Source organism: Xenopus tropicalis, chromosome 4 (genome assembly GCF_000004195.4).
Source record: "Xenopus tropicalis strain Nigerian chromosome 4, UCB_Xtro_10.0, whole genome shotgun sequence".
Lineage (NCBI taxonomy): Eukaryota > Metazoa > Chordata > Amphibia > Anura > Pipidae > Xenopus > Xenopus tropicalis.
Genome location: NC_030680.2, coordinates 58,657,132 through 58,684,782, shown reverse-complemented (window position 1 = coordinate 58,684,782; position 27,651 = coordinate 58,657,132). Strand labels below are relative to the sequence as shown.

General features: G+C 38.6%; 1 protein-coding gene across 2 annotated transcripts in view; it reads left to right on the top strand.

The window, feature by feature from the left end:
* Positions 1-27,651, top strand: part of ankrd11 (ankyrin repeat domain 11) — a 120,432-nt gene that overhangs the window by 84,391 nt on the left and 8,390 nt on the right. For both annotated transcript variants that reach the window (XM_004913581.4, XM_002933658.5), the window contains 6 exons: positions 7,368-7,538; positions 8,221-8,424; positions 12,289-12,431; positions 15,171-15,318; positions 17,192-24,063; positions 26,135-26,233. In XM_004913581.4, the coding sequence (XP_004913638.1) occupies positions 7,368-7,538; positions 8,221-8,424; positions 12,289-12,431; positions 15,171-15,318; positions 17,192-24,063; positions 26,135-26,233 (7,637 nt within the window). The remainder of the gene's footprint in view (positions 1-7,367; positions 7,539-8,220; positions 8,425-12,288; positions 12,432-15,170; positions 15,319-17,191; positions 24,064-26,134; positions 26,234-27,651) is intronic.

The window sequence follows — 27,651 nt, the reverse complement described above, 5'->3', positions numbered from 1 at the left end:
TGGGTACCTGTGAGCGAGCACTTCCTGCTTTGTTTTGCTGGGACCCTACGACAGGCGCATGCGCAGTAGAATGAAAAGCCGACTTCTCTGTTAAAGTTCGGCTTTTTCACTCTACTGCGCATGCTCGCGAACAGGAAGGAGGAAATGCAGCTACCCCGGGCTGGTGCTGTTCTCTCCCAACAGGGGCACGCACCAGTCTGGGGTAAAAGGTATGCGATTTAAGTCACTTGGGGGTGCCTAACATTTTGGCACCCCCAAGTGACTTTGCCTTTCCTTCTCCTTTAAATAAAAAGTTATTAAAGGTGTTGTTTGCCTTTAATCCTTTTGGTTTGGTTTTCATATATTTTGGATAGTTTTTGGATTAGTAATTTTCCTGATCTGCCCATTTCTAGCCTAAAAATACTGTCGTTGGGGTCAACATAGTTTTTCTTTGTCTCTTATTTTCATGTTCTCTCAGATTGATTTTCCATTCTGACTTCCAAACTGCTGTTAGCAGGCCTTAGCAACCAAAAATATTACAAAATTTTTCTTATTAGATAATCGGGTCCCTCACAGATGTATATAGTGTTCTTGGCGGTAACTCTCCTAAATCTTTTTTTACTTAATATTTTTTGTCTTAGTAATTAGCTGCTAAATTCTGGTTAAAAGTAGTATTGTGATCCCTAGCTGCTGAAATCCTCGAGCAGGGGTGCCCAACCACTTGGCCATGTGCTGTGCTGTGCTGTGCTGAACCGTCTCTGGTCCCTATTACCTGTGATCCCAGCTCCCCGATGTGTTACACAGCCATGACAAACAGCTACAGAAATTTTACGTTTTTCAGGGGACCATGGAAAAAAAAAGTAAAATCAGGGAAATGTGTTAAAGACACATAAATGTAAGCTATTTAAAGGAAATAACTACAGGAACCATTTTTTATTTGCAACTGACACCCCATTGCTACATGAAACTGACATAGAGCCACCCCTTCTACCCAGCACTGACACCCCATTGCTACATAACACTGACACAGAGACACCACATAACATTGACTTCAAAATGTACATCCATAACTCTGTAACTGTATTGTTCCTAAAACAAAAATCTGTACCGTTTAAAAAAAAAATCCGCAGCTTGTAACTTGTACCTTTAATGAAGGACTGGTGTTTCTGTTTCCCCCGTGCTTGTGCAAATCTCGCAATATTTTGTAAGCTCCCGGATAGGTGCGCATGGGCAGTGTGTATTATGAGGCGATAGTGGTGACGCTGACCTTCCCGAGATGGCGCCTGCGATTGCAAGACATGGGGGAAAATTTGCTTCCTAAAGTAAGCACCTTTTTTAGATTAAAATGAAGCGATTTGCTAGGGCAAGGCATGTTAAAAACGATGTAAAATGCAGGAAATACAAATGTAAAATCCGGGAAGAGAGCCCATAGGAATGCATACAAATTGGTGGGACCACTACCAATGGTGTAAATGGCGGGAAAACGTTAAATCCGGGGACGTAAATTCGGGGTTCTACTGTATGTGAAGCCCAGGAAGCTTTCTACTGATCGGGATAAGGACCAAATACCAAAAATACTAACAAACAGCGGATGTCACCACTTAAGTGGGAGTAAGAAGGGGGGGGGGGGCACGTCTAGTTGGAGGGAAACAAGCTCAGATCTACCACTGATTTTGTATTATGGTGAGCTGTATTATATTTTATAATGTAGTAATAATAAAAATAACGTGCAGAATATACAAATGTAATAATTACATTATATATGTGAAAATTGTATACTATGTACTAGTTGCGATCCCCCAGTCCTTGGAAAAATTGTCTTGCTTGAAACCAGTCTCTGGTTGGGGACCACTTCTCTAGAGAACAACACATTAGCATCCATGACATGGTCTAGATGCCAAGCAAGATATTGCAGCAATCATAGGGGCTGCTTTCAGTAAAGCACATTCAGTACTACTTCTGTGAGGTGACTGTGCTGTTCTGTGTGTTTTGTTTCTTTATTGCTAATACAAGCTGGGTAGGAGCACAGAGCAATGCAGTGGATACAGACAGACTGCAGAAGAGAGCACAGACTGTGCAGGTGGAACATGCTGTTTACAGCTCAGACTATGTGGTTGTTTGTATATGGCAGAGCAAGAGTTAATGGATTCCTTAATCTACAAATTCTTTGAGAAACTCTCCCTGCCAACTCTGTATTATTAACAGCGCCCTTGTTTCTCCTGTTTGTCTGTGGCAATACATTTGGCCTTAGTAGTTTCCCTGACCCCAACACAGACTACTAAACGCTTTGCTGTCTTACTCACTGTTTGCATAAGTATCTCTCTTTTAAAGAAACTTGATGATTTTTGATGTAATGTAAAAAATGATTTTTAATGTAATGCAGCTCAGCTGGACAGTTTATATAATAGTGGAGTGACTAAGCACATGCAGCATCAGCATCTGCCTTGGTGTGAATAATATATAATATATTAGTCACACCCAGCCAGATACTGATGCTTCATGCTAATGATTATACATTTATATATAATATTTCTGTGAATGTAAATATGTTGTGATGAGATAATTTGTACACACTAACCCTATATCATAATCTGTAACAATGAAAACCTGCTTTTTTTTTTTTTAATAATAATTTTACTGGCAAGGGCCATTTATAGTACAGGTATGGAATCCCTTATCCGGAAACCCGTTATCCAGAAAGTTCCGAATTACGGAAAGGCCATCTCCCATAGAATATTCTAACAAACAATTCTAATTTTTAAAATTGATTTCCTTTTTCTCTGTAATAATAAAACAGTACCCAACAAAGATATAATTAATCATTATTGAAGGCAAAACAAGCCTATTGAGTTTATTCAATATTTAAATGTTTTTTAGCAGACTTAAATTGTGGAGATCCAAATAACGGATTTAATAATAAAGAATAATAAAGAATAAAGATCCCTTAGCCAAGAAACCCCAGGTCCCAAGCATTCTGGATAACAGGTACCATACCTGTAGTGCCATAATCTAATGCAAAAAAAATTCAGTGTTCAATAATACTTTGATTGTTAACCACAGGTTCCTTAATAAGCATTGTAAAAATGCATGCAGTTTGGATTGTCCAGAAAATATGTTGATGAGGAGGTTTGAAATTGTGGGGTATATAACAAAATTCCACTGTGTGTAAATAGTTTTTTTTACAGCATATGTTTTCTCATTAAGCATAAAGCTGCAGTTTATAGTACATAGAATATTTCTTCTCCATATATTAGCAGTAATACCAGGGCTGTGGAGTCGGAGGCAATTTTGGGTACCTGGAGTCGGAGTCGACAAAAAATGAACCGACTCAGACTCCTACTAAATTTAAATGGTAATAAAAAAAAAAAAAATAAAGCAAGTTTAAATGTCCCAATTCACAAACAGTCATAATTAATTACTTCTCTGCTATAAGAATAAAGAATAAAGCCCAATGCGAACTCAACGAACACGTTGAGTGACCATGAAGCTTTTCATTGACTGTATGCTTCACTAAATGGGACGTAACGCACAGTTACGGTGCGGCAGCTCCACTGCGTCGTGTTCCTCTGTTACTGGGAACACAATGCCCACTGGGAACCTAGCCTAACTCTCACTGATAACTAATTAAGTAAAAAAAATTTGCAGGACTAGAAATACTTGTATACGTGAAGGGAATGGATAGTCAATAGTTTAAAGGAACAGTAACACCAAAAAATTAAAGTGTATAAAAGTAACTAAAATATAATGTGCTTTTGCCCTGCACTGTGTGTTTACTTCAGAAAATCTACTATAATTTATATAAATAAGCTGCTTTGTAGTATGGGGGCCGCCATTCCTGCACTGGTACAGCTGGGGTGTTTGCTACAGAAACCCTACTATAATTTATATAAATAAGCTGCTGTGTAGTATGGGGGCAGCCATTCCTGCACTGGTACAGATGGGGTGTTTGCTACAGAAACCCTACTATAGTTTATATAAATACCCCGCTGTGTAGCCCCGGGGGCAGCGATTCCTGCACTGGTACAGATGGGGTGTTTGCTACAGAAACCCTGCTATAATTTATATAAATACCCTGCTGTGTAGTATGGGGGCAGCCATTCCTGCACTGGTACAGCTGGGGTGTTTGCTACAGAAACCCTACTATAGTTTATATAAATACCCCGCTGTGTAGCCCCGGGGGCAGCCATTCCTGCACTGGTACAGCTGGGGTGTTTGCTACAGAAACCCTACTATAGTTTATATAAATACCCTGCTGTGTAGCCCCGGGGGCAGCCATTCCTGCACTGGTACAGCTGGGGTGTTTGCTACAGAAACCCTACTATAGTTTATATAAATACCCCGCTGTGTAGCCCCGGGGCAGCCATTCCTGCACTGGTACAGATGGGGTGTTTGCTACAGAAACCCTACTATAATTTATATAAATACCCTGCTGTGTAGTATGGGGGCAGCCATTCCTGCACTGGTACAGCTGGGGTTTTTGCTACAGAAACCCTACTATAGTTTATATAAATACCCTGCTGTGTAGCCCCGGGGGCTGCCATTCCTGCACTGGTACAGCTGGGGTGTTTGCTACAGAAACCCTACTATATAGTTTATATAAATACCCCCGCTGTGTAGCCCCAGGGCAGCCATTCCTGCACTGGTACAGCTGGGGTGTTGGCTACAGAAACCCTACTATAATTTATATAAATACCCTGCTGTGTAGCCCCGGGGGCAGCCATTCCTGCACTGGTACAGCTGGGGTCTTTGCTACAGAAACCCTACTATAGTTTATATAAATAACCCGCTGTGTAGCCCAGGGGGCAGCCATTCCTGCACTGGTACTGCTGGGGTGTTTGCTACAGAAACCCTACTATAATTTATATAAATAAGCTGCTGTGTAGCCATGGGGGCAGCCATTCAAAGGAGAAAAGGCACAGGCACATAGCAGATAACAGATAAAACACTATTGTATTCTACAGAACTTATATGTTATCTACTATGTAACCTGTGCCTTTTCTAGTTTTTTCCAACTTGAATGGCTGCCCCCGTGGCTACACAGCAGCTTATTATATAAATCAGTGCTGTCCAACTTCTGTTGTACCGAGGGCCGGAATTTTTCCGACCTACGTGGTGGAGGGCCGATAATGGAAGCCAGTTTTGACCACTCCCCTTTTTGAAACTGCACCCACTTGAAACCACACCCATGTTATCACATGACCATACCCATATTAATGGTTGTAGTACAGCAAAAACCTGCCATACTCTGCCTGCCCTACCCTGCCTGTGTGCCATACTCTGCCTGCCCTACCCTGCCTGTGTGCCATACTCTGCCTGCCCTACCCTGCCTTTGTGTGTGCCATACTCTGCTTTCCCTACCCTGCCTGTGTGTGCCATACTCTGCCTTCCCTACCCTGCCTGCGTGTGCCATACTTTCACTGTGTGTGCCATTCTTGGCCGGTTTGTGCCAAACTTGGCCTGTGTGTGCCATACTCTGCCTGCCCTACTCTGCCTGTGTGTGCCATACTCTGCCTGCCCTACCCTGCCTGTGTGTGCGCCATACTCTGCCTTCCCTACCCTGCCTGTGTGAGCCATACTCTGCTTGCCCTATGCTCACACACAGGCAGCCTACAGTGACACAATGCTGGCACTGCTCCTACAGTCTGCACAATAACTATATATTGAAAAACTTTTTAATTGCAGTACCACCTCAGTATATGTTCTTTTTGTAGTATGCAGGGATTATTTGTGGGTTTCTACTGCTCCTGAGGTGTGAACAGGGGAACAATTGGGGTGATTACAGCCTGAGCCTGAGGTGTGAACACTGCAGGGGGTGAACAATGCAGAGATTAAAAGGTGTGAAAAACACAGGGAATTACATATTTAAACAATACAGCCTGATTACAGCCTGAATCTGAGGTGAGAACCATGCAGGGGGGGGCAGTTAATCTCAGTACTGATACCATTTAAAGTTTACACAAGAGTAAGCCATCAAAGCAGCCAGACAGGTGGGGGGCCACACAGAGGGGGGTCGGCCCGCGGGCCGCCAGTTGGACAGCACTGATATAAATTATAGTAGTGTTACTGTAGCAAACACACCAGTTTTACCAGTGCAGGGCAACAGTGCATTATATTTTTATTACTTTAAAGCTCTTTTATTTTTTGGTGTTACTGTTCCTTTAAGACTGAAGCTTTAAAACATTTGAAAAACTGCTGTAATTCAGCTGTAATGTTAGCTTAAACTTTAAACATGACTATGGGATTCTAGGGAAATCATTAGGAGGAGGAGTATAGATAAAATTGTCTACCAGTTTATTATCAGTTCAGTTGTGTTTTAAGTGCCCCTTTCCCCCTGCCCTTCCTGGATGTATAAAATACATTAGCATATTAAAAACAGAGGAGTCGGAGTCGGAAGTATCAGAAACTGAGGAGTCTTAGTCGGAGAATTAATCTACCGACTCCACAGCCCTTAGTAATACATATTACTGTGCTGGGGCAAGCGTTTTTATTCCCACCTCTATATAATATGTGCTGTCATATGTCTTTCCTCAGTAAAGCTGTCCTGTAGCAATTACCATAGACCGCACTGCAACAGAAAAAAAAATATGGTTATGAATTCACGTTGTAGGAAAATTTGAGGTTATTGTAGCCCTTTCAGTTAAAATGATTGTCGGTTTATAAACAGCGCATATTTTTCCTTAAAGGAGAACTAAACCCTAAAATTAAATATAGATATGCCATATTTTATATAATAAACTGGCTTTCAGCATCTCTATAGTAGTTGTCACAGTAGCTTCCTATCTTGGATTCTGTTAGAACTGTCTGGGACTATGCGCATACTTGGTGGGCTCTGAGCAGCTGTAGAGAAGCTGAGCTTAGGGGTTGTTGCAAATTATCAAGCAGAAAATTAGATGTCTGTCATATAAGCTGATTCTGCAGGGTTAGTTATTTAGTTCTGATGCAGTTGCCCTGGTTTCAGATCTCTCATTTAATGTGACTCTGAATGAATTACTAATCAGCCTTTTACTGTTGCATTTATATTTTATTTATGCAGTATATTTTGAGTTGGTCCTTAAGCTCAGTAACTGACATCAGCATAGAGCATGTGCATTGAATCAGATGGGGAGCTACTGGGCATATGTGGAGGCACAGATCTTCCCTGCTTAAAGGGCTGTGGTTGATTTGGGCTGGAACAAAAGACCAAAACATAATGTATAACATCTCTGCCTACTTCTTTAGTTAGGCTTTAGTTCTCCTTTAAGGCAAAAATAAATGACACTGAAACATGCTAGAGTGTACCTACCTAATTTTATTAGAAATATTTGGTTTACAAATGCTGCACCTTTACTCCTGAATATAATTTCAAAGTTTCTTTCTTTCATATAACCTCACACTTTTACTCTTAACAGAGAAGCAGGGCCCAGAAAGGAAAAGAATCAAGAAAGAACCTGCAAATCGAAAGCCTGGGTTGCTTTTTGGGATCGGTTTATCTGGAATACGAGCTGGTTACCCTCTTTCAGAGAGGCAACAAGTTGCCTTACTTATGCAGATGACTGCAGAAGAATCTGCCAATAGTCCAGGTAATATATGATGATTGTTTAAGATAGAGCACAGTAGTACTGTGACAGTATACACATTTATTATTTATTTAGTATGCCTAATGGAAATAGTAAAAGATAAATTATATCTTAACCTCCATATAACTTCTTCAGGATCCTGTTATTTTTTGGTTTGTCCACATGAACTCCCTGTATACCCCTCTCAATTCTAATCTGGTTCTCAAACACACAAGTACAACTAGTGCACAAATAGAAAAAAAAGTCATTGGGGACATACACTGCGCTTGATACATTTATCACAAAATTCAAGGGTTGTACACTTTGCTTGCATCTGTGTGTTAGTCCTGAATTTCTGTAGCTCCTATTGTGCTTATAATTATAATTCCAAAGAGAAAGGAAGGTTTATGCTCTGAATAGGTGTAAAGTACCCATCCTGCAAATTATTGCAAATTTTAGAGCATTTTTGCTTCCAATATCTTGTACAGATAGCCCTATTTTCATACCCCGTTTTTAATGGATGTAAAGTTAAATGGGTAATTTCCTCTGCAAGATGTTTTCTTCCATAATTTAGTAAAGTGATGAACCTTAAACAGCACTGTTTCCTTTAAAATAAAATAATTGGGGCAAATTATAAATATGGTAATGTAAAATCGAAGTTCAGTATAAACAACCTTGAGAACATAACCAATCCTTTATATTGTAGTTGACACGACACCAAAGCATCCTTCTCAGTCTACAGTTGGTCAGAAGGGTACTCCTAACTCTGCCTCCAAAACCAAAGATAAAGTGAACAAGAGGAATGAGAGGGGAGAAACCCGTCTCCATCGGGCTGCAATCAGGGGAGACGCTAGACGAATTAAAGAGTTAATAAATGAAGGTGCCGATGTCAATGTAAAAGACTTTGCAGGTGCGTATGTCAATGAAGGGGAACTAATGTGTGTATGTTAAACTTAACCCCACTAAATGCAAGGTTGTTTTAGCTCCAAGGCAAAGCTGCCCTTCTATGTTCATAGACAAAGCAATTATGAGGGAGATGGCACACAGTACATTTTTTTTGACCATGCTAAATTAATTTCAGGGGCTTTGAGGTGGTTCACATTACGGTTAGTTGCCTAAAATTTACCATGTCCCTGCAACTTAACATATGTCACAACCAGAGAAAGTTGCTGCTACTTAAAGGAACAGTAACATTAAGTTCTAAATCCATTCCATACCCCTCTAACAATATATCTGCCCTGCACAATGTTTTCAAGTGCTTTATATAAAATTACCATTCTCTCAGGGTGAAGACACATGGAGCTACTAGTAGCAGCTACTTGTGACGGAAACTAAAATAGTGAGTGCTGATCATTTACTGATAACTGTATCTGTGTGTTTTTAGCAGAGGAAATTCTCAGTATAGTGGCAGGGTATTTTCTGGAGTTTAGTAGCTGTAAAAAAAAAAAAGTAGCTGTTACTAGTAGCTCAATGTGTCTTCACCCTTAATGTAACTCATGGCTTATGCTCACCAGGGCCATGAAATGCATCACTAATGTATCAAATTTTACATAGTGACTCCCTTCTTAGATCTTTTCTTTGGGAACTTGTAAAATGAAAGGAACAGTAACACAAAAAAAGGAAGTTTTTAAAAAAAAAATATATATATAATTTGCTGCTGTCCTACACTGGTCAGGCTGATGCTGTTTTTCTGCCGCATGAGCCTGCACCCTGGCTGACATAATGGTTCCGGGTGCAGGCGAAGTGGGAGGCTGGTGTCAGCGGTGTTTCCACAATCTGAGAATCAGCCCCTTGTGGCATCAGCCTAAAATTGTCGTGTTTGCTTCAGAAACATTACTATAGTTTATATAATTAAGCTGCCGTGTAGCTCTGGGGGGAGCCATTCCAAGAAAAAAAAAAAGGCCCAAGTTAAAAAGCAGATGCATATTACTGTATTTAAAATAATCTTAAATCAATGCATGTTTTCTCATATTTACCACTAGGTGGGACTTGGGATCATTTTTTGCAGTGCAAGTGTCGGGGAGCTGTCGCCTTTATACCTTTTCATTGTTTTTCTAATAGGAAAATATTAAGTTAAAGTTAAATATTAATAAAATGGATGCATTTGGTAAAAATAAAAAAAAAAATTTTCTTGTGACAGTCCCTTTAAAGAAGTTTTTTTTTTTTTTTTTTTAACATGACTGCATGTCTCACTGAACAACTGAACACACGGAAAAAGTTTCTTATGAAAGTGCTTCACAAGGTCTGTGTATCCAAATCACAATTAATATATGTTGAAAACCTCATACCAGCATTCCATGTTTAATAATGCCTATAAATTGTTCTAAAAATGTACAAAACATTTGCAGCTTGACAGTGCAGTTGAGTCAATTAAGATGCAAGTGCAAGCAATCGATCAATACGGTGATTTAATCCCAATCTAAAACATTAATTTTATTACTAATTAGCAAATATGCAAAAAAAAAAAAAAAAAACTTTTTGTACATTTTTAAAACAATTTATGGGTAAACAAGGATGAGGTTTTAGAAAGATATGAATTGTGATTTGTGTACATAGACTTTCTTTCTAAAGCACTTTCATAAGTGCCCTTTTCTGCCCTTTTCAGACTTAATGCAGAGACTTAAAAAAAAAAAAATGTAAAAGTTTTTATTTATGGTGTACAACTTTTAACAATTGAAAACAGTTGAACTAAAAAAGTGATTATAAGATGAAAAAACGCTTTAAAGGAGAAAGAAAGGTAAAAACTAAGTAAGCTTTATCAGAAAGGTCTATGTAAATGTCATAAGCACTCACAGAAACGCTGAACTGAGTTCTCTGTGAAAATATTTCTTGTCTGTAATTCATGTGCCAGAGACATGCAGCTCTCTGCTGTCTCCTCTCTCCTGCTCCCCCTTCCGTCGAGAATGCTAAGAACTCACTCCCCCATCTTTAGGAATGTGGATCTGAGCCAATCAGCAGGAAGCTGACTCATGGGGGGGAATTCACAAAAGTGGTGATATTGAGACAAAATAAAAGTGGAGATAGATTTGTCGGATTTTCCACCTAATTCACAAACCTCTATCTCCCCTTTTGTGAATTTGTCTCTTAAACACAGTTTTCAGATTTTGTCATTTTCCCAACATTTTTTTTTATGAATTTGCTTTTAGCTCTTACTAAATCTGTCGGTGCCATAAAACCCAGTCCCACAACTACAGGAGCCTTGGAATAAGGATTTTAACCAACAGGATTTTGCATTTGCATTTCATATGCCATTTGTCATTTCACTTTGGGGGGTAATTTTAATTTGCCCAGGGAAACTATGCATCATTTTTTTCAGGACAATCTGGGCTTTCTAATGTTTTCTATATTTTTGTGTAATTCCACTTCTGTAAGAAGATGTAAGGGTCTTAATACCTTCTTCTCTGGCCCCTACTCATTACTGATCAGCAGCAATCCGGCCTACACACCAACATGCCCGGTGAATAGAGGTCCAACAGGACTAGGGTCCACTGGATTTTAATCCAGTGCCTTGTTGGGCCAGTCCAACCCTGTACCTCAATATCCCAGTTTGGGTGCCAGTGTGTATGTGCTGTTTGCTTATCACCAAGATGGCTGCTGGGAACAGGTGGGGGATCAATGCTGTCAGGCAGCTCTGTAGTTCTGCACATGCTATGGGGGCACAAATAAGTTGGGGCAAATGTCAGTAAAGTGATTAAAGAGGGGGCACTGCTGCTAAAACTAAAAATTTGCTTGGGGGGCTTTACTTTTCCTTTTAATAAAAATGTTAACATTTTGAGTGAATATATTGTAGTTATTGCCTCATTGATTAAGCTAAAACCAGCATAACAATGCAAATGTGAGGTGTAAACTTTTTATATATAAGATATAAATTACATTTTTTTTAATCAGTGTTTTACTTGTCCCCTAAAAATAGTCTGCAAACCCCCATTAATATGTTAACCATCCCTCAATGGGGCCCCTACCTTTGGTGTGAATGGAGACTGGGTGAAACAAAACAGAAGAGCTTAGAATTGATCTAATAGAGTTACACTGAGCTTTACTCCATTTTGAAAATGTCGGGAAAAAATGTTGTTAAAATGTTGTTAAAACATCCTATAAATGTCGTTTAAATGACAAATTCACAAAAGTGTCTGTAAACTGTCTGTCTTTCACCAAAAATGGAAAAGTGGTGGATGAGTCGGAATTTAGGCGGATTTCTTTTTGAGAATCTGGAGAAAGTGTTTTCCACCACTTTTTCCACCACTTTTACTTCAATAAAGGGCTATCTTCACTTTTGTGAATTCCCCCCTAAATTCTTACTAACTGAGCATGTTCACTTGGTCTGGGTGTCTGTGCAGGAGCGAGGCATTATGGGAACTTTCTTTACACAGCTCAGCGTTTTTTCTTCCTGTTTGGCTTCTGATGATCTGAACAGGTGAAATGTGGGGAGACTTAAGGGCACTAATGAGACAACTGAAGGTATGCCTGCAGCTTGAGATTAACTTTCCTTCTCCTTTAATAGAAATAATCTTTGCTAGAGACTAGTTATGGGGAAAGTATCAGATGACCCAATTGTAACTACCTTTTTTCCATCTATCATGTCTAAAATTGCTAACACATTAGCCCTTTCTTTGTTTTATCAGTGGATAGAAAGTTCTCATATTGCAGTTATGAATCCCCATCTGGTAGAAGAATGTACCATAAACGCAGAATGATTTATATTAAAATTGTAGAAATTGGCCAACTCGTTTTACACCAGCTTCCTTTTAAATGGTGTCTTTTTTCCCCTCTACAGGATGGACTGCATTGCATGAGGCTTGTAACCGTGGTTACTATGATGTTGCAAAACAACTTCTTGCTGCAGGGGCAGAAGTGAACACCAAGGGTTTGGATGATGATACACCATTGCATGATGCATCAAACAATGGCCACTTCAAGGTAAGTGTTGCTTTTGGTTGCATGTTGAATACTGGGAATTTTTTGTAACACAAATTGATTAAACATTTATTTGTTATTAGGTAATATTGTGTTTCATCTCTAAGCAAAAAAAGAAGTCCCCTTTTAATATTGAAATTGTGGACTTGATTTGTGGTACTTACAAATGGGAGTGAATGACCTGTGGCAATGTTATTATTACATATTTTTATTGCAAAATATCTTTCATATCTCATTTCTGTATACTATACTATTAGAATTCTGTATTTTTACCTATATAAAGAAATCTGTACTTAAATGAATACTGTCATGATTTTTATGGTATTCTTTTTTTTATTTCTAAATTACACTGTTTACATAGGATATAATTCACTCTACCATTTAAAATGTTATTCTTCAACCAACAAATGTATTATTTTTTATTTGTAATATTGATGTGTAGGCGCCATCGTGCATTTTGCCTGAGTGTGAGCTTTCAGTAGGAGCCAGCGCTACACATTAGAACTGCTTTTAGTTAACCTATTGTTTCTTCTACTCCCATGTAACTGGAGGAGTCGCAAGCCGGACTTGGATTTCTTGCTATTCTGATAACTACTGGGAGCTACTGTCTTGCTACCTTACCATTGTTCTGCTGATTAGCTGCAGGGAGGGGAGTGATATCACTCCAACTTGCAGCTCAGCAGTAAAGTGTGACTGAAGTTTATCAGAGCACATATGTGTTTTTGAAAACCGATTTCAATGCAGGAATCTGCTGGAGAAGCTCTACTGATGCATCTTGAAAAAAACATGTTTTCCCATGGCAGTATTCCTTTAAGTCAAGTAAAATGATAGTTTCCGCTCATGTATTCCAGGAAAAGTAAAGGCTTGGGGTAACCTGGCCACAGTTAGGTATGCCTTTTTTGCAGCATGTTTTCTTTTTCAGGCTAAAATGGGTTGTTTCTTTATAACAGAGTTATTAAAGGGAAAGTAGTACCAAAATCTTTTACTACTTTAACTTGAAGGTGAACTACCCCTTTAATTTAAGTATGTTATACAATGGCCAATTTGTGGCAACTTTTCAATTGGTCTTCATTTTTTATAGTTTTTGAATTGTGCCTCGTTCTTCCGACTCTTTCAAGCTTTCAAACAAGAGTCACTGACCCCAGCAGCCCCATAAAGTATTGCTCTGTGAGGCTACAATTTTATTGTTCTCATTTCATATTATTTATCTTTCTATTCTTCTCCTTTTTATAGTCAAGTCTCTCATTCAAACCTCTGCCTGGTTGCTAGGGTTATTTGAACCCTAGCAACCAAATTCCTGCTGAAATTCCAAATTAGAGCTACTCAAGAAAAAGCTAAATAATTAAAAAATCACACATAATAAAAATATGAAGACCAATTGCAAATTGTCTTAAAATATGACTTTATATCATGCTAAAAGCGAGCAACCCCGTTAATCCACTCCTACCACTCCTACACTGCTGTAATATTAAAAATACTCCACTTTAAATTTAACTGCTTCGCCCTGAATTACATTTGCCAAATTTAAGTAAAATTGAGGTTTCACTGTAATTTACAACACTGCCTTAAAGGAGAAAAGTCATTTTGGCATTTTACTGCCAATAGATTTGCCACATTAGTGCCATCTAGAATGCTATTTATTCTGCAGAAAAGACTGCTTGCAGTCTAGCTGTTATTATAGCTCAGATCACTCATTCCTAAGGGTGGGGAGGGGGAGTTTTATAATTTCTTATGGGAAGGGGGAGCAGGAGAGAGGAGAGAACTGTGCAGACTCTGACCCCAGGAATTAAGGATTTACAAAAAAAAAAAGAGACAAGAAATCCTGTGTTTCTTTTGATAGAGAACTCAGTGCAGTGTTTCTGTGAGTGCTTATGGCTGTATTTACATAGACCTTTCTGATAGAGCTTTCTGATACTTAGTTTTTACCTTTCCTTCTTTAAAAAAAAAAAAAAGTTACCTGTAAACATACTAATAGTTGATTTAAAGGTAATCTTCCCCCCTTTATGTTAATATTTTATAATTTATGCAGTGGGAGGTAATGCGAACAAAATCATTTATCAGGTTTATATTTAGATTGTAAGCTCTGTGGGACAGGGCCCTCTTTAACCCTTGTATCAGTTGAGCTGTTGTATGTAGCCTGTTTCAGTTTATAAACATGTTTATTGTACAGTGATGTGAAATATGTTGACACTTAATGAAAATAAACCCTTTTCTATTATTATGACTCTTCTCTAAAACAAAAGCTTACCATAACAGGGACAAAATGAAACCCAAAACCATTGTTATAATTTAAAATGTAATGGCAGTGTCGTAGGGTACATTTTGATCAGGACTACTCGCCTCCTTAAATTATAGTTCCCAAACTACACGTTGTAGTAATCAAACTTGCCAAAGATGCCTTTGAGGCATCTGATCACTGGTTAGGCTTTGAACAGTTATTTCCATTAAGTCCACTTGTATGTGCTTCCGCCTCCAGCTGTGTACTGCACAGCTCGGGGTCCACCTCAACAAGAGACTTAAGCCTACTTCTGTTGAGGTAAGGGCTGCTTGTTGACATATATAGGACTGCTGGATCACCCATGTGAGCAATGTCTTTGCTATATTTAATTCCTTTTTATCCATGTACAGATTATAAGATCATATAGGTTTCTGTACATTGCAGGCTCATCTTTTGGTTTCACAAAGTCATTCACATCAATTGTGCTTTGAAAAAATTTTTGACCTCACCCTTTTATCTTCCAGGTTGTCAAATTGCTACTACGTTATGGAGGAAATCCACATCAAAGTAACAGGAAAGGAGAAACCCCTTTAAAAGTTGCAAACTCCCCCACAATGGTAAACCTTCTTTTAGGAAAGGGTTCCTACACGTCAAGTGAAGAAAGCTCAACAGGTAATTATTTTTACTGATCGAATTTATTTAACTTACATTTGTAGTCTACACCATTTTGTTGCTTGAAACAGCATTTAGCAGCTATGAATGGTATAAAAAAAAAAAAGCTTTGTCTGATGGGGTTTTGCCGTTTGTCTTTAATTTGTGATGGCTTTGTGTATTATTATTATTTTGTGTTTTCATTCCTGTATGATTAACCTAATAGTGCATTGAATTAACTTGCACATAATACATATTTTCAGTGATCTGGAGGGAATATCACAGCAGAAGCAATGGGGGTCAGTGGTTGCTGTTAATTATTAGATTTCTGTACTTCTACAATAGTGTGTTTTGTTTTTTTGTGTCGATAGTGACAAAGCCCTATAAAACTGAATCTTCTCAGAAACACTTGTTTTACCTAATGCACACTTTCTTGAGCAGTGCTATTTGTGCCTCTAGAGCAGTGTTCCCCAACCTGTGGCTTGAAACAACATGTTGCTCAATCACCTTCAACTCTTTCCACTTTCAGAAGAAAAATTTTTTTAACACATATATTAACACAATATTTCTTCAGTTAGCAAATTCACATCTTCAAACCCCTCTGCATACAGCAGTCAGTGTAATAAAAAAAATGCTGGTGTCTTGTAGCATGACGACACTTACAGAGGCTTAAAGTGATTTGTACTTTGGCAAATGTTAAATATTTTTTGCTACCATAGGGACATGCTGACCACTTTATTGCAGCAAATAGGTGTGTTGTCATGGCAACCACTTGTAATAAGAACTTGTATTCAGTCCGGTAACATCTAATGTTTGTCACTCAGGTGCACTACTTTCTGCTTGATCATTGAATCACTTCAGGGAGGAAATTACTATGGAAACTCCGTAATATTAAGCGCTAAAATTGCTTATACTATTACACAATATATTATATAAACTAACAAATGTAATTATTTATGCGTTGTAAATTATATATTTAAAATTAATTTTACGTTTAAATTAACCTGCTAATAGGATCCCTATGAAAAAAAATCTCTAAGCTGTTTACACATGCATATAATCTAAAGTTATGCTATAAATCAACATTTTATTGTTCTATGATTTCTGTAATGTTATAGGCAGGGGCGGGCCGAGCCGACCGGGCGCCCTAGGCAACCCGGACGGCTACCTCGCCCCTGCACCACTTTATCGCACCCCCCCCCTGTGGTTTGGCACGCATGCACAGTTCAGCGAGGGGGCGGGGCGCGATGCGGCGCGACGCAAAACTGTACTAGGGGGTAGGCAGGAGAGGCTGCTGCCTGGCGCCCCCCAATCATTGCGCCCTAGGCAGCTGCCTCTTCTGCCTACCCCTAGTTCCAGCCCTGGTTATAGGTTTTATTGTGGTGAGGTGGACACAATTTTGTTTTCACTAATTTTAGTTTTAGTCATTTGGTCTGTCAAGTAGACAGATTAGAAAAAGGAAACCTGTGTTTAATAATTATGGATGAGGTTTAGAGTAGAATGCAGTCCTTCATTTTTAAACTCCATCTTTGTGCATCAGCATAATTAAATCAAAAGTATTGAAAGTCAGAATACCTGTGCAGTCATTTTGGGGCCAAGAGCTTTAAGGGTACACACAGAAAAAAAAACGGGTCATGTCACACAGGAAGATTTGTCTCGGAAATCGAAGCGCTGAGTAAGTTTTGCCACCGGCATTTCACTTTATCACTGTTGGGAATGCATTCTGGGGAGATATGGTAGCCAACAAATCTTCCTATGTGCAGTCACCCTAAAGGTGGTTGGGAAGTTTACTGGGTTTGCTTGCAAGTGTGCTATTCCTTCTTTAAAAAAGTTTTAAAATAATTGCATTTTTATTTCTAGTAAAACTTTTCATTTTGTTTTTTATCTTTTGCAGAAAGTTCTGAAGAGGAGGATGCACCTTCTTTTGCACCTTCAAGTTCAGTTGATGGCAATAATACAGACTCTGAATTTGAAAAGGGTTCCAAACACAAAGGCAAGCAGCACCCAGAGCCGCCCAAAACTACCACACCTGTTAAGGATGAATATGAATTTGATGAGGATGATGAAGAAGATCGTGTACCTCCAGTTGATGACAAGCACTTGCTAAAAAAGGACTTCAGAAAAGAGATAAAACCTAACAGTTTTATTTCTATACCTAAAATGGAAGTAAAAACCTATTCTAAAAACACATCTGCACCAAAGAAAACTGCGCGACGCATTCTGTCAGACACTTCTGATGAAGAAGGCAATCCAGTTTCTGTAGGAGCAAGTGAAAAGCTTTGTCTTTCTGCTCACACAGGCCTACCGAGCAATAAAACCAGGGAGCAAACTATTGTGAAGCTTAAAGACAAAAGCAAAGTTAAAAAGAAAAGGAAGAAAGACACCAAAAATAAGGAAGTAAGATTTGGAAAGAAAAATGACATATTCTGTTCCTCTGAATCAGAAAGTGAAAATGTAGACAGTGATGTAGAAAATGATAGACTTTCTTTGGAAAGCTCAAACTGTTTAAAGGATACCGCTATAGTGCTAAAAGAAGCTTCTTTATTTAGTTCATTGTCAGCATCTTCTGCTTCTTCTCAAGGTAGTTTAACCTCTCAGAAGCACAACGCTAATATCACAGACCAGCAGTCTAAACACTGGAGAACGGACAATTGGAAAACAATATCATCTCCTACCTGGTCTGATGTTAGTTCATTATCAGACTCTACAAGGACGCGGTTAACAAGTGAATCTGATTATGCATCTGAGGGTTCTAGTTTGGAATCTGTCAAACAGATTAAAAAAAAATCAGATCACAAAAAGAAAAACAATATGCAGAATAGTTTATATGAAAAGAATTCATTCCATTCGCATGCAGAAGGAGCAATTCCTAAATTAGACAAGGAAGGCAAAGTGGTAAAAAAACACAAAACCAAACACAAACACAAAAATAAAGAAAAAGGACAGAACCAAACAGCACATGATATTAAAGTTTTAAAAAGTTTTTCATTTGAATATGAGGATTCTAAATTAAAGTCTGACAAGACACTGATTCTGGATCCTGATATACCTGAGAAACTCAAAGTGTTAAAACATGATCATGACCACCTAAGGAAAGAGGAAAAGGGCTCTAAAGTTAAATCTGATGATAAAGATTGGCCATTTAGGGATGAGAACGTCAAGGCTTTGAAAGAGGAAAGATCTACAAAAAAAATTAAGGATGCAACTAAAAGTGACAGAGAACGCTCTAGCAAAACAGAGCGAGAAAAAAATGTAAAAGAAAAGTCTCCCAAAGAAGAGAAAACAAAAACACACAAAGATGATAAAAAACGGAAAAATAAGGAAAAAACATCAAAAGCAGAAAGAAAAGGTGACCTAAAAGAGGAAAAAAATTCAAAAAATGAGAAAGATAAAGGCTTTAAAGAAGAGAAAGAAAAGAGTAAAAAGGAAAAATCCCAAAAAGATGAACATTCATATGAAGAACTGAGCAAAAGTCAATTTTTAGAAAATGAGCAGACAAAATTTAGTATTTCTGATGATCACAATTTTTGGAACTCTGCAACATCCTCAGATTCCTCAGAAGATAGTTGGGATTCTGTGGCGTCTTACAGGGAAAGTACCTCCATTACCAAGCTAATGGTTGAATCAGTCAAGGAAGAAATTAAAGAAAAGGATTACAAAAGCAAGGAGAAGAAGGATTGTATTGAAAAACAAACTGATAAAGATCTCATCAAAAGAAAAGAGAGGGATCCTTCTGAAAAAAATTCTGAAAAGAAAAAGGAGCAGGTTGACAGGCACAAAAGTACTTCAACATACATGTCAGAAAAAGAGAAAAAACGCAAAGATATTTTTGACTGTGTTAAAAACCGAAAGGATAAAGAGAGTATTGAATCTACAAGAAGGGAATCTGCTGGAAACAAAGATCGCAAAGACTGTAAAGTAAAGCAAGAGGAACACTACAAAGAAGATCTAAAAGACCATGGGAGTGAGCCATTCATTATAGATAAACCTGAACAAGAGGTAGTTCCAAGAAACTCTGAGCTGAGGGAAAGGCATCATTCTGGCAAGGAAAAGAAAGAGCCTTCTGAGAAGGAAAAAAAAGAAAAGCCAAAGCCTGAAAAACACAGAGAAAAATCAAAGGACTCGGAAAGAGAGAAAGGTGAAAAGGCTACTTTTGAAAGAAGTCAGAAGGAGAAAGAGACAGATAAAGTGTTCAAGGAGAAAAAAGAACCAAAGGAAAAATATAAAGAATTGCATAAAGATCGAAAAAGCTCTTCTGAACAGAAAATTGATAAAAAAGAGAGAAATACATCCTTTGATCGTGAGAAAAGGAAAAATTGGTATAACATAGCTGATATATTCACAGATGAGAGTGAAGATGAGTCAGAGCAATATATTCCTGCCTTTAAAATTACTGAAGGATTTGGTAATGAACTGCACAGAATGGATGGTTACCATGAGCGGGAGATTTCGTATCCAGAAAAGGAGTCTTTACAGTCTGAAAAACACAGGAAATATTCTAATGAAAAGCAACATTCAGGAGAAAAACAGAGAGAGCGTGACTTAAAAGACAGGAAAAAAGAGAGAGTACAAAATGATGTAGGGAGAGAGAAAAAAGACAAGAACAATGCAGATAAACACAAAGACAAGAAGGAAAAAGATTCTGTGGAAAAGTCCCGCAAGGACAAGGCTTTGTTAGACTCAAATCAAGACAAGAAATGTAAGCAAAAAGGACAGAATGAGAAAGAAAAACACCTCAATGAAGATAAAGCAAAAAACAAACATAAGGATAAGTTCGAAAAGGATCATTTTAAGGACAGAAAATTTTCAAAAGGTGAAGCAGAAAAAAGCCTTTTGGAAAAACTAGAAGAGGAGGCACTTAACGACTATAAGGATGATTCAAATGATAAAATTAGTGAAATATCTTCTGACAGTTTCACAGATAGAGTTCCAGACCCAGCCCTTACAAATATTTTTGAAACTTCCATACACACTAGTATAGAAGCATTAGAAGATAAATTTAAGGATTCTGTACCTTTGCAGTGTTTAGCCGAGAAGCTCAAAGATAAAGAGAGAAACAGACATTCCTCCTCCTCATCCTCAAAAAAGAGCCATGACAAGGACAAAATACGAAAGGAGAAATCTGATAAAAAATCTGAAAAATTAGATGATATAAAGGATCCCTATATGAGGAAAGACTTCCTGCAGTATGATAAGGAAACACCTCTACCAGATGGTGATGCACACATTTTGTTTCCTGTCAGAAATGAGACTGAAGAAGAAGCTGATAGAAGTGTAGACTATGTGTTCCCTTCTGAGAAAGACAAGCATGATCTGGAGCGAGAATCTTCTAAAAAGTCAGAGCGTGAAAAGGGTTATAGTACCACCTCTTCTGTTGTCAAAGAAAAGAAAAAGAAAGAGCGGCACCGTGAAAAAGGCAAAGATGAAAAACACAGAGACAAACATTTGGAAGCATTTTTTAGGCATCATAGAGAAGAGCAAAAAAATGTAATAAGAGAAAAGGAGTTGCCACAAGTTATTTTAAAAGACAAATCAAAGGATGAGGTGGTAAAATGTGGAGAGATGAAGCTAAAAGAGAAAACAAAAGAAAATGAGAAGGAGAAATCTGACACTGTCCGAATAAGTAATGGAAATGAGAGAGTAAGCCAAGTCAAGGAATCCAGCAAAAAAGACAATAAACCTAGAGAAAAACTTCTGGGTGATGGAGACTTGATGATGACTAGCTTTGAAAGAATGCTTAGCCAAAAGGACCTAGAAATAGAGGAGAGGCATAAACGTCACAAAGAAAGAATGAAGCAAATTGAAAAAATGAGGCACAGGTCAGGAGATCCTAAATTAAAAGACAAATCAAAGTCTGAAGATTTACGTAAACGAAGTTTAGACTCATCCTCAAAAAAGCCACTAATTACAGATTCTATACAAAAGGAGAAAAAGGCAAAAGAGTTGAATTTGACAGTGTCTGAAAATAAAGTACAGCCTGTAGTATGTAATGATTCTAAAGACTGGCTAAATGGTCCACAAACAAAAGAAATTCTTACTGCTTCTCCAAGGCCTGATCAAAGCCGTCCAACAGGGGTCCCTACGCCAACATCTGTGATTTCTTGTCCAAGCTATGAGGAAGTGATGCAGACTCCAAGAACACCTTCATGCAGCACTGAGGACTACCAAGACCTGTTTGAGTGTTCAGATACACAACATTCTTTACCAGTGTCCGCTATGTCTATGAATGCTTGTTCACCAACATTTTTTGACAGATTTTCCAATACATCTGGTGGGATTGGGGAGAATCCTAGCCAAACACCAACTAGGTCAATTTCTTCTGCCAACCGTAGCCGATCTATATCTGTTGACATTAAAAGAGCGCCTGAAGATGAATTCCACTTATCTGAAAAGTTTTTCAGACAACAAAGTGTTCCAGTTTCTTCAAGTTTCAATTCACCCGTTCAGATGTCAATGGATGACAAGGTTCCTTTACCTGTACTCTCTGCTGAAAAATTTCCTTGTCTTTCTCCAGGTTATTACTCTCCTGAGTACAGGGCTCAATCTCCTGGTGTTAATAAATCTATATCAGTAGATTGTGGAAACATTGCCGTTTCACCTGAACCTGTTTATTCCTGTGTACCAGGAAAGTTGTCGCCATCAGAAAGAGATGATTTATTAGAGCCTTCCACAGAAAGTGCCATTCCTCCAGCTGAGTTAGCCCTTCCCGCTGATTCTGCAGAAGCTCAAAAAGCAACTGAGTCCATTCTTCCTCAAGAGGAGAGTTTTTCACCACCTGAATCAAATTTTATGCCACAGGAATCCTTTCTACCACCTGAAACCAACTTTATGCCAAATGAAAATAGCTTTCCTGCAGAATCTGACTTTATGCCCCAAGAAACAACTTATTTACCCCAAGAGACAAGTTTTTTACCTCAGCAGTCAAGCTTTATCCCAGAGGAGTCAGGCTTTTTGCCACCAGAACCTGCCTACTTAGCCCCAGAGCAAAGCTTTGCAGTTCAATCTGAGCCTGATTTTGCCCCCACGGAAACTGCATATTTGCCTGATGATGCTGTTTTCCACGCACAGCCGACTGAAAGCACTTTCCTAACACCAGAACCAGCTTTTATGCCACCCCCATCTGAATCAAATTTTCTTCCATCAGTTGAGGAAAATGTGTTTTGTTCCAGCATCTCGGATCAGAATCTAGGATGGTCTAGTTCTCCAGTACAGAATTCTGAAACTACAATGCCAACAAGTCTCCTTGGAAACACTTTAGAACATCCTATTAGCTGGGCAGTTGGGCCTGATGTATTAAAGTCTCCAGAAAGGTTTGCTGAGTCACCTAAACATTTTTCTTCATCAGACAAAGGCATTGTTGCCACAGTTCCTTTTATTCCTTCAGAGTCCCCCTACCCAGCTTCTCCAATACCCTATCCAATGTCAGAACAAGCCCCAGAAGAGAATAAAAATGAAGTAGATAGTATACCCCAGCCTGATGATCAGGCTCCTTATATGTCTCCTACACCACTTGCATCATTTTTTAACAACTGTAGACAAGAGGAACCTCAATCACTGTCAGAAGAGTCTCTATGTTTAACGAATGAGGTTCAGGCAGAGGCATCGGATAACGAGAACAATAACTACACAGAGTCCAGTGATGTTCGCCCTCCTGTTGCTGAAGAGCCAGAATCATGGTCTGATCCATTTTCAACTGCAGATGATGATTTAGATCTTGGCCCATTTTCTTTACCAGACCTTCCATCCCCAGTTAAAGAAGATGCAGATGAAATAAGTAGTAGGCAGCAGATAGTTGCCAGAAGTCCTTCTATTATCCATAATGAGTGCGACACAAGTGAGACAAACCCTGTTGATATTAATTTCCAGAGCACTGTAACTCCAAATGAAACCAATGATGTAGTTGATGTGGAAAATAAATTACAAATCTGTGAGCAGAAGTGTGACCATACAGAAGATACATCTTTAGAACCTACCAAAGTTGCAACAGACAATTGTAAGACTGACTGTGAGTCTGTAACGTTTCCACAGTCATTTGCACAGCCATCTTCACCAGAGCAAACTGAGAAAGAACAACTGATAAATCTTCCTCTGAATGACAATTTGCAGGAATGTGTGAGTGCACCTGAAGACTCTCTAACAACTTTGGAGCAAGAATGTAAACCTGCTGAAAGTGTTGTTCATGATTCTCCTCCAAATACTGAAACTCCGTTAATAAACATCACAACAGAAGCCCCAGAGCCAACTGCAAAAATTACAGTTGATGTTCCCAAAGCACCCAAAATTGAAGAAATACCTCAACGTATGACCCGTAACAGAGCTCAGATGCTTGCTAATCAGAATAAACAAAATGCATCTACTATAGAGAAGGAGATGCCTGCAGTTACAGTGCCATCCACACGGGGAAAGAGTAGAGCCACAGAGGAAGAAGAATCGCAAACCCAGCACCCACGCAAGCGAAAGCTCCAAAAACCTAACCAACTACAACAACAGATTATAAGTAACACCAGCCAACAGACTAGAGAGATGATTCAACAGACATTGGCTGCCATTGTTGATGCTATAAAGCTGGATGACATTGAGCCATATCACAGTGACAGGTCAAACCCTTACTTTGAGTATTTGCAGATAAGAAAGAAGATTGAGGAAAAGCGGAAAATCTTGTGCTATATCACACCACAGGCTCCTCAGTGTTATGCAGAATATGTAACCTATACTGGATCATATTTGTTAGATGGCAAACCTCTCAGCAAACTTCACATTCCAGTGGTGAGTTATTGAAATTGTTTTTCTTTAATGGGACATTCAATTTTTTTTCAATATTTTGAATCTTATTATGGATTTCTATTTCCCTAAAAAAACGAAAATGGGGGTTCTATTGTATATTCTAATGCAATGATCCTCAGCCAGTGGCTCCTAAGCAACATGTTGCTAGCCAACCCAGGGAATGTTGCTCCCAATGGCCTCAAAGCAGGTGCTTTTTTTCCTTAATTTCTGGCTTACAGGCAAGATTTGGTTGCATAGAAAAAAACAGTACTACCAAATAGAGCCTCCTGTATGCTCCCAGTCCAAATAGCCAATCAGAGCCTATATGTGGCACCCCCAGGTTCTTTTTGTATGTTTGTGTTGCTTTCCAACTTTTTTTTACGTTTTAAATGGGGCTGAAGGGTAAAAAAAAAGTTGGGGGACACCCCCCCCCCCCCCCCCCCATTCTACTTGTTCCAGCAGATATCAGATAAGCTTTCTAGAATATACTGTAGATCCCCCATTTGATTTTTCTTTGGTGGACCAAAAAAAGGTGTAAAATCAGGGAAATTCATTAAATTGGTGGGACAAAAAAAAAAAAACAGTAAAATGAGAGAAAATCAGGGTATGTAAAAGATGTTTCACTGTAATGGTGTTCAACAGAGCCTATTTGTTATCTGCTATTTAACCTGTGCCATTTGCCATATTTTAACTGCCACCATGGCCACCCAGCAACTTGTCTATCAACACTATATTAGTGTTTCTGAAGAAAACACACCAGTTTTACTAGTGTAGGACAACAATATGTTACATTTTAATTACTTTAAAGGAAGACTAAATGCAAAAAATAAATGTGGCTGCAAGTATGTATACTGAAGGTTCAGCATTTCCATAGCAGCCGTCATTCAGGACTTCAAACTTGTAACAAAAGATCCCCATCTTGGATTTTGTTAGAAGTGTCAGTAACACAAGTAATCAGCCCTTTTATAACTTATATTCTATATATACAGTATATTGTCAGTCCCAGCCCAGCAGCAGAGAGCATGTACAGTGAACCTGCAGAATAGAAGATGGGGAGCTACTGGGGCATCTTCCCTGCTAAAGGGCTGTGGGGGCCTTGGCTGGTACAAAACATTTACAACATTTACAACATTTCTGCCCAACTTCTATAGTTAAACTTTAGTTGTCCTTTAAAACATTTCCATTTTTTGGTGTTTCTGGTCCTTTAACTCAGTCCACGCTAAAGTGCATTAAATACAGTTGAAATAATTTTTAATTAATTATATTTATAAGATGCAGCTGTTATTTCAACTCAGCAGCAAGTGTAATTTTTATGGTTGGCACAGACATATTATATTGTAGTGGATATTGTCCTCCACATATGGTAAATTGACTGATAATTTTCCATAAAATTAAATTAAAAAAAACAGTATGATGCAAGCTGTGATTTAGCACGAATTATTAGTAAAAAAAAAAGTGTATTTTACTTTCTTGAAATTTCTGCAAGGAGAAAGCACAGGACAGGAATCCTGTACATTCTGTACCGGATTTCTGTGTATTTTTCATGATTGAATGACTACTGCAGTCTAAAAGGATTTTTTTTTTATTTTGGTCAGTTTCTAAGAATCTTCACATGCAAGATCTGTAACAGATACTCTTCATGTAAAATTATTTCTTTTAGCTTTTTTATTTTGTTTTATTGTTTAGTGAAAACTTTGTTTAGTTAAAATTGAGTATTTAAATACCTCTGTGCGCTTTCAGTGTTTCAGAATGATTGGCTTGGGTAAATTAATGACAACTTAGGAGTAATTATGTCCAAGAATTTCTTTATTTTCATGGGTTGTCTTGCTTTATTTAAATAATTATAATCTTTGAAATTGCATTTTTTTGGAAGAAAGTAAATGCAGCCTCTGGAGTATGTAAAATAAAAAGGGGCTTGCTAAATTGATTAGTAAGTTTTCACAGTGTTAATCATTACCTGTTAATTACCTATTGCTGTGATGCACAGAGAAATTTGATAGTGGTCGAGGGCTTATGTATAACATGATTTGTAAATATATAAACAATGCATTACTAATACGATTTTTGTTTTTAGATTGCACCTCCACCATCTTTGTGTGAGCCTCTCAAGGAGCTGTTTAGGCAACAGGAAGCTGTGAGAGGGAAGCTTCGCTTACAACACAGCATTGAGCGGGTGAGTTCCAGCTACTTAAGGGTGTATGTTCTTTTTGTTATAAATATAGAATTGTATTTTGAGATCTTTCCTTGCTAGTTAATCGGCATGTATTTTAATTATGGAGAATATTCAAGTTTAACTGTGCAAAGCACTGAAGGCCATATGAAATTAATGTGTTCAACTGCTAAAAGTAGTCTCACTCCGATGAATTGCTATCTCGCTCGGTTTTGCAAAATGTGTCCTTTCCTGTTCATTTGAATTGCAGGTTTTTAACCTATGACAGGGTGCCGTGATAAAGTGTGGCCTGCTCGCATTATACATAATTCACATCAGTCCCCATTCCCGGTTTATAATCGAAGGTTCTAATTACATTCAGACCCACTAGGGCCAATTAACCGGTCTATGAGTTTTTGAAATGTGGGGAGGAACTTGAGCAGGGTCGGACTGGGGGGTGAAGGGCCCACAGGGGCTCCCGTCCCAGGGGCCCTACAGGTGCCCCCAGCCGAGCGCGTCCCCAAACTTCCCCCCCCCCACCCAAAATCCACCCCTGAGCGCGCAAATTTGACGCGTCAGGGGAGGAGCAGTCGGGAGGGGGAGTGCTGGTAAGGGTCGGGTTTGGGCCGCCGGGGCCCACTGGGATTTTTCCCGGTGTCCCGGCGGCCCATTCTGACCCTGAACTTTTGAGTATCTGGAGGAAACCAACACAAAGCACAGGAAAAACATACAAATTCCTTGCAGAGTCACTGGCTTGTATCAAACTCTGCACCCCCAGCACTGCTTACTATTGCACCACCATGCTGCCCCACTTCTTTGTGATTCCGACTGACAGTGCCACTGTCCCAGGCAGCATGATTTCTTATGTGAGTCTGATTGCAGTGACAGGAATGCAGCCTGTCACTATGCACTTGGGGCTGATTTTTGGATGTTGGGGTCAAAACTGGATCAACAGATAGGATAGGTATCCTAAGGGCATTAAAGTGCTAGTTGTATATTTTAGTTCATGAATAATTCCCCTTAGAAAAAGCAATGACATGGTGACAACATCTTATGTTTATGAATGTATTTTGGTTTGTATTGCTTATTTCAGTTTTCCTTTTCTTTCTTATTAATGCCTTTGATAGTAACTACTGTATAAGTATACAGTCATAATGTTACAGACTACTGTATTCTTAGATAATGCTTCATTGTTAAAGGGGAACTACGCCCAAACACAACTTGAGCTTTTTAAAAAGTAAACATAATTTCAAGCAACTTTGTAATATACATCAATTTAAAAATATGCAGCATTTTCGTATAATGAAAGCCAAGCCTCCTGTCCTCCTGCTGCTCTGTCTGACTACTTTGTGACTCAAAAAAAAAATTAACAGTAGCCAGCTATAATCAGGCTGTGTCCTACAATTCCCTGTACACGTGATGTCAATAAGGAAAGTAACATC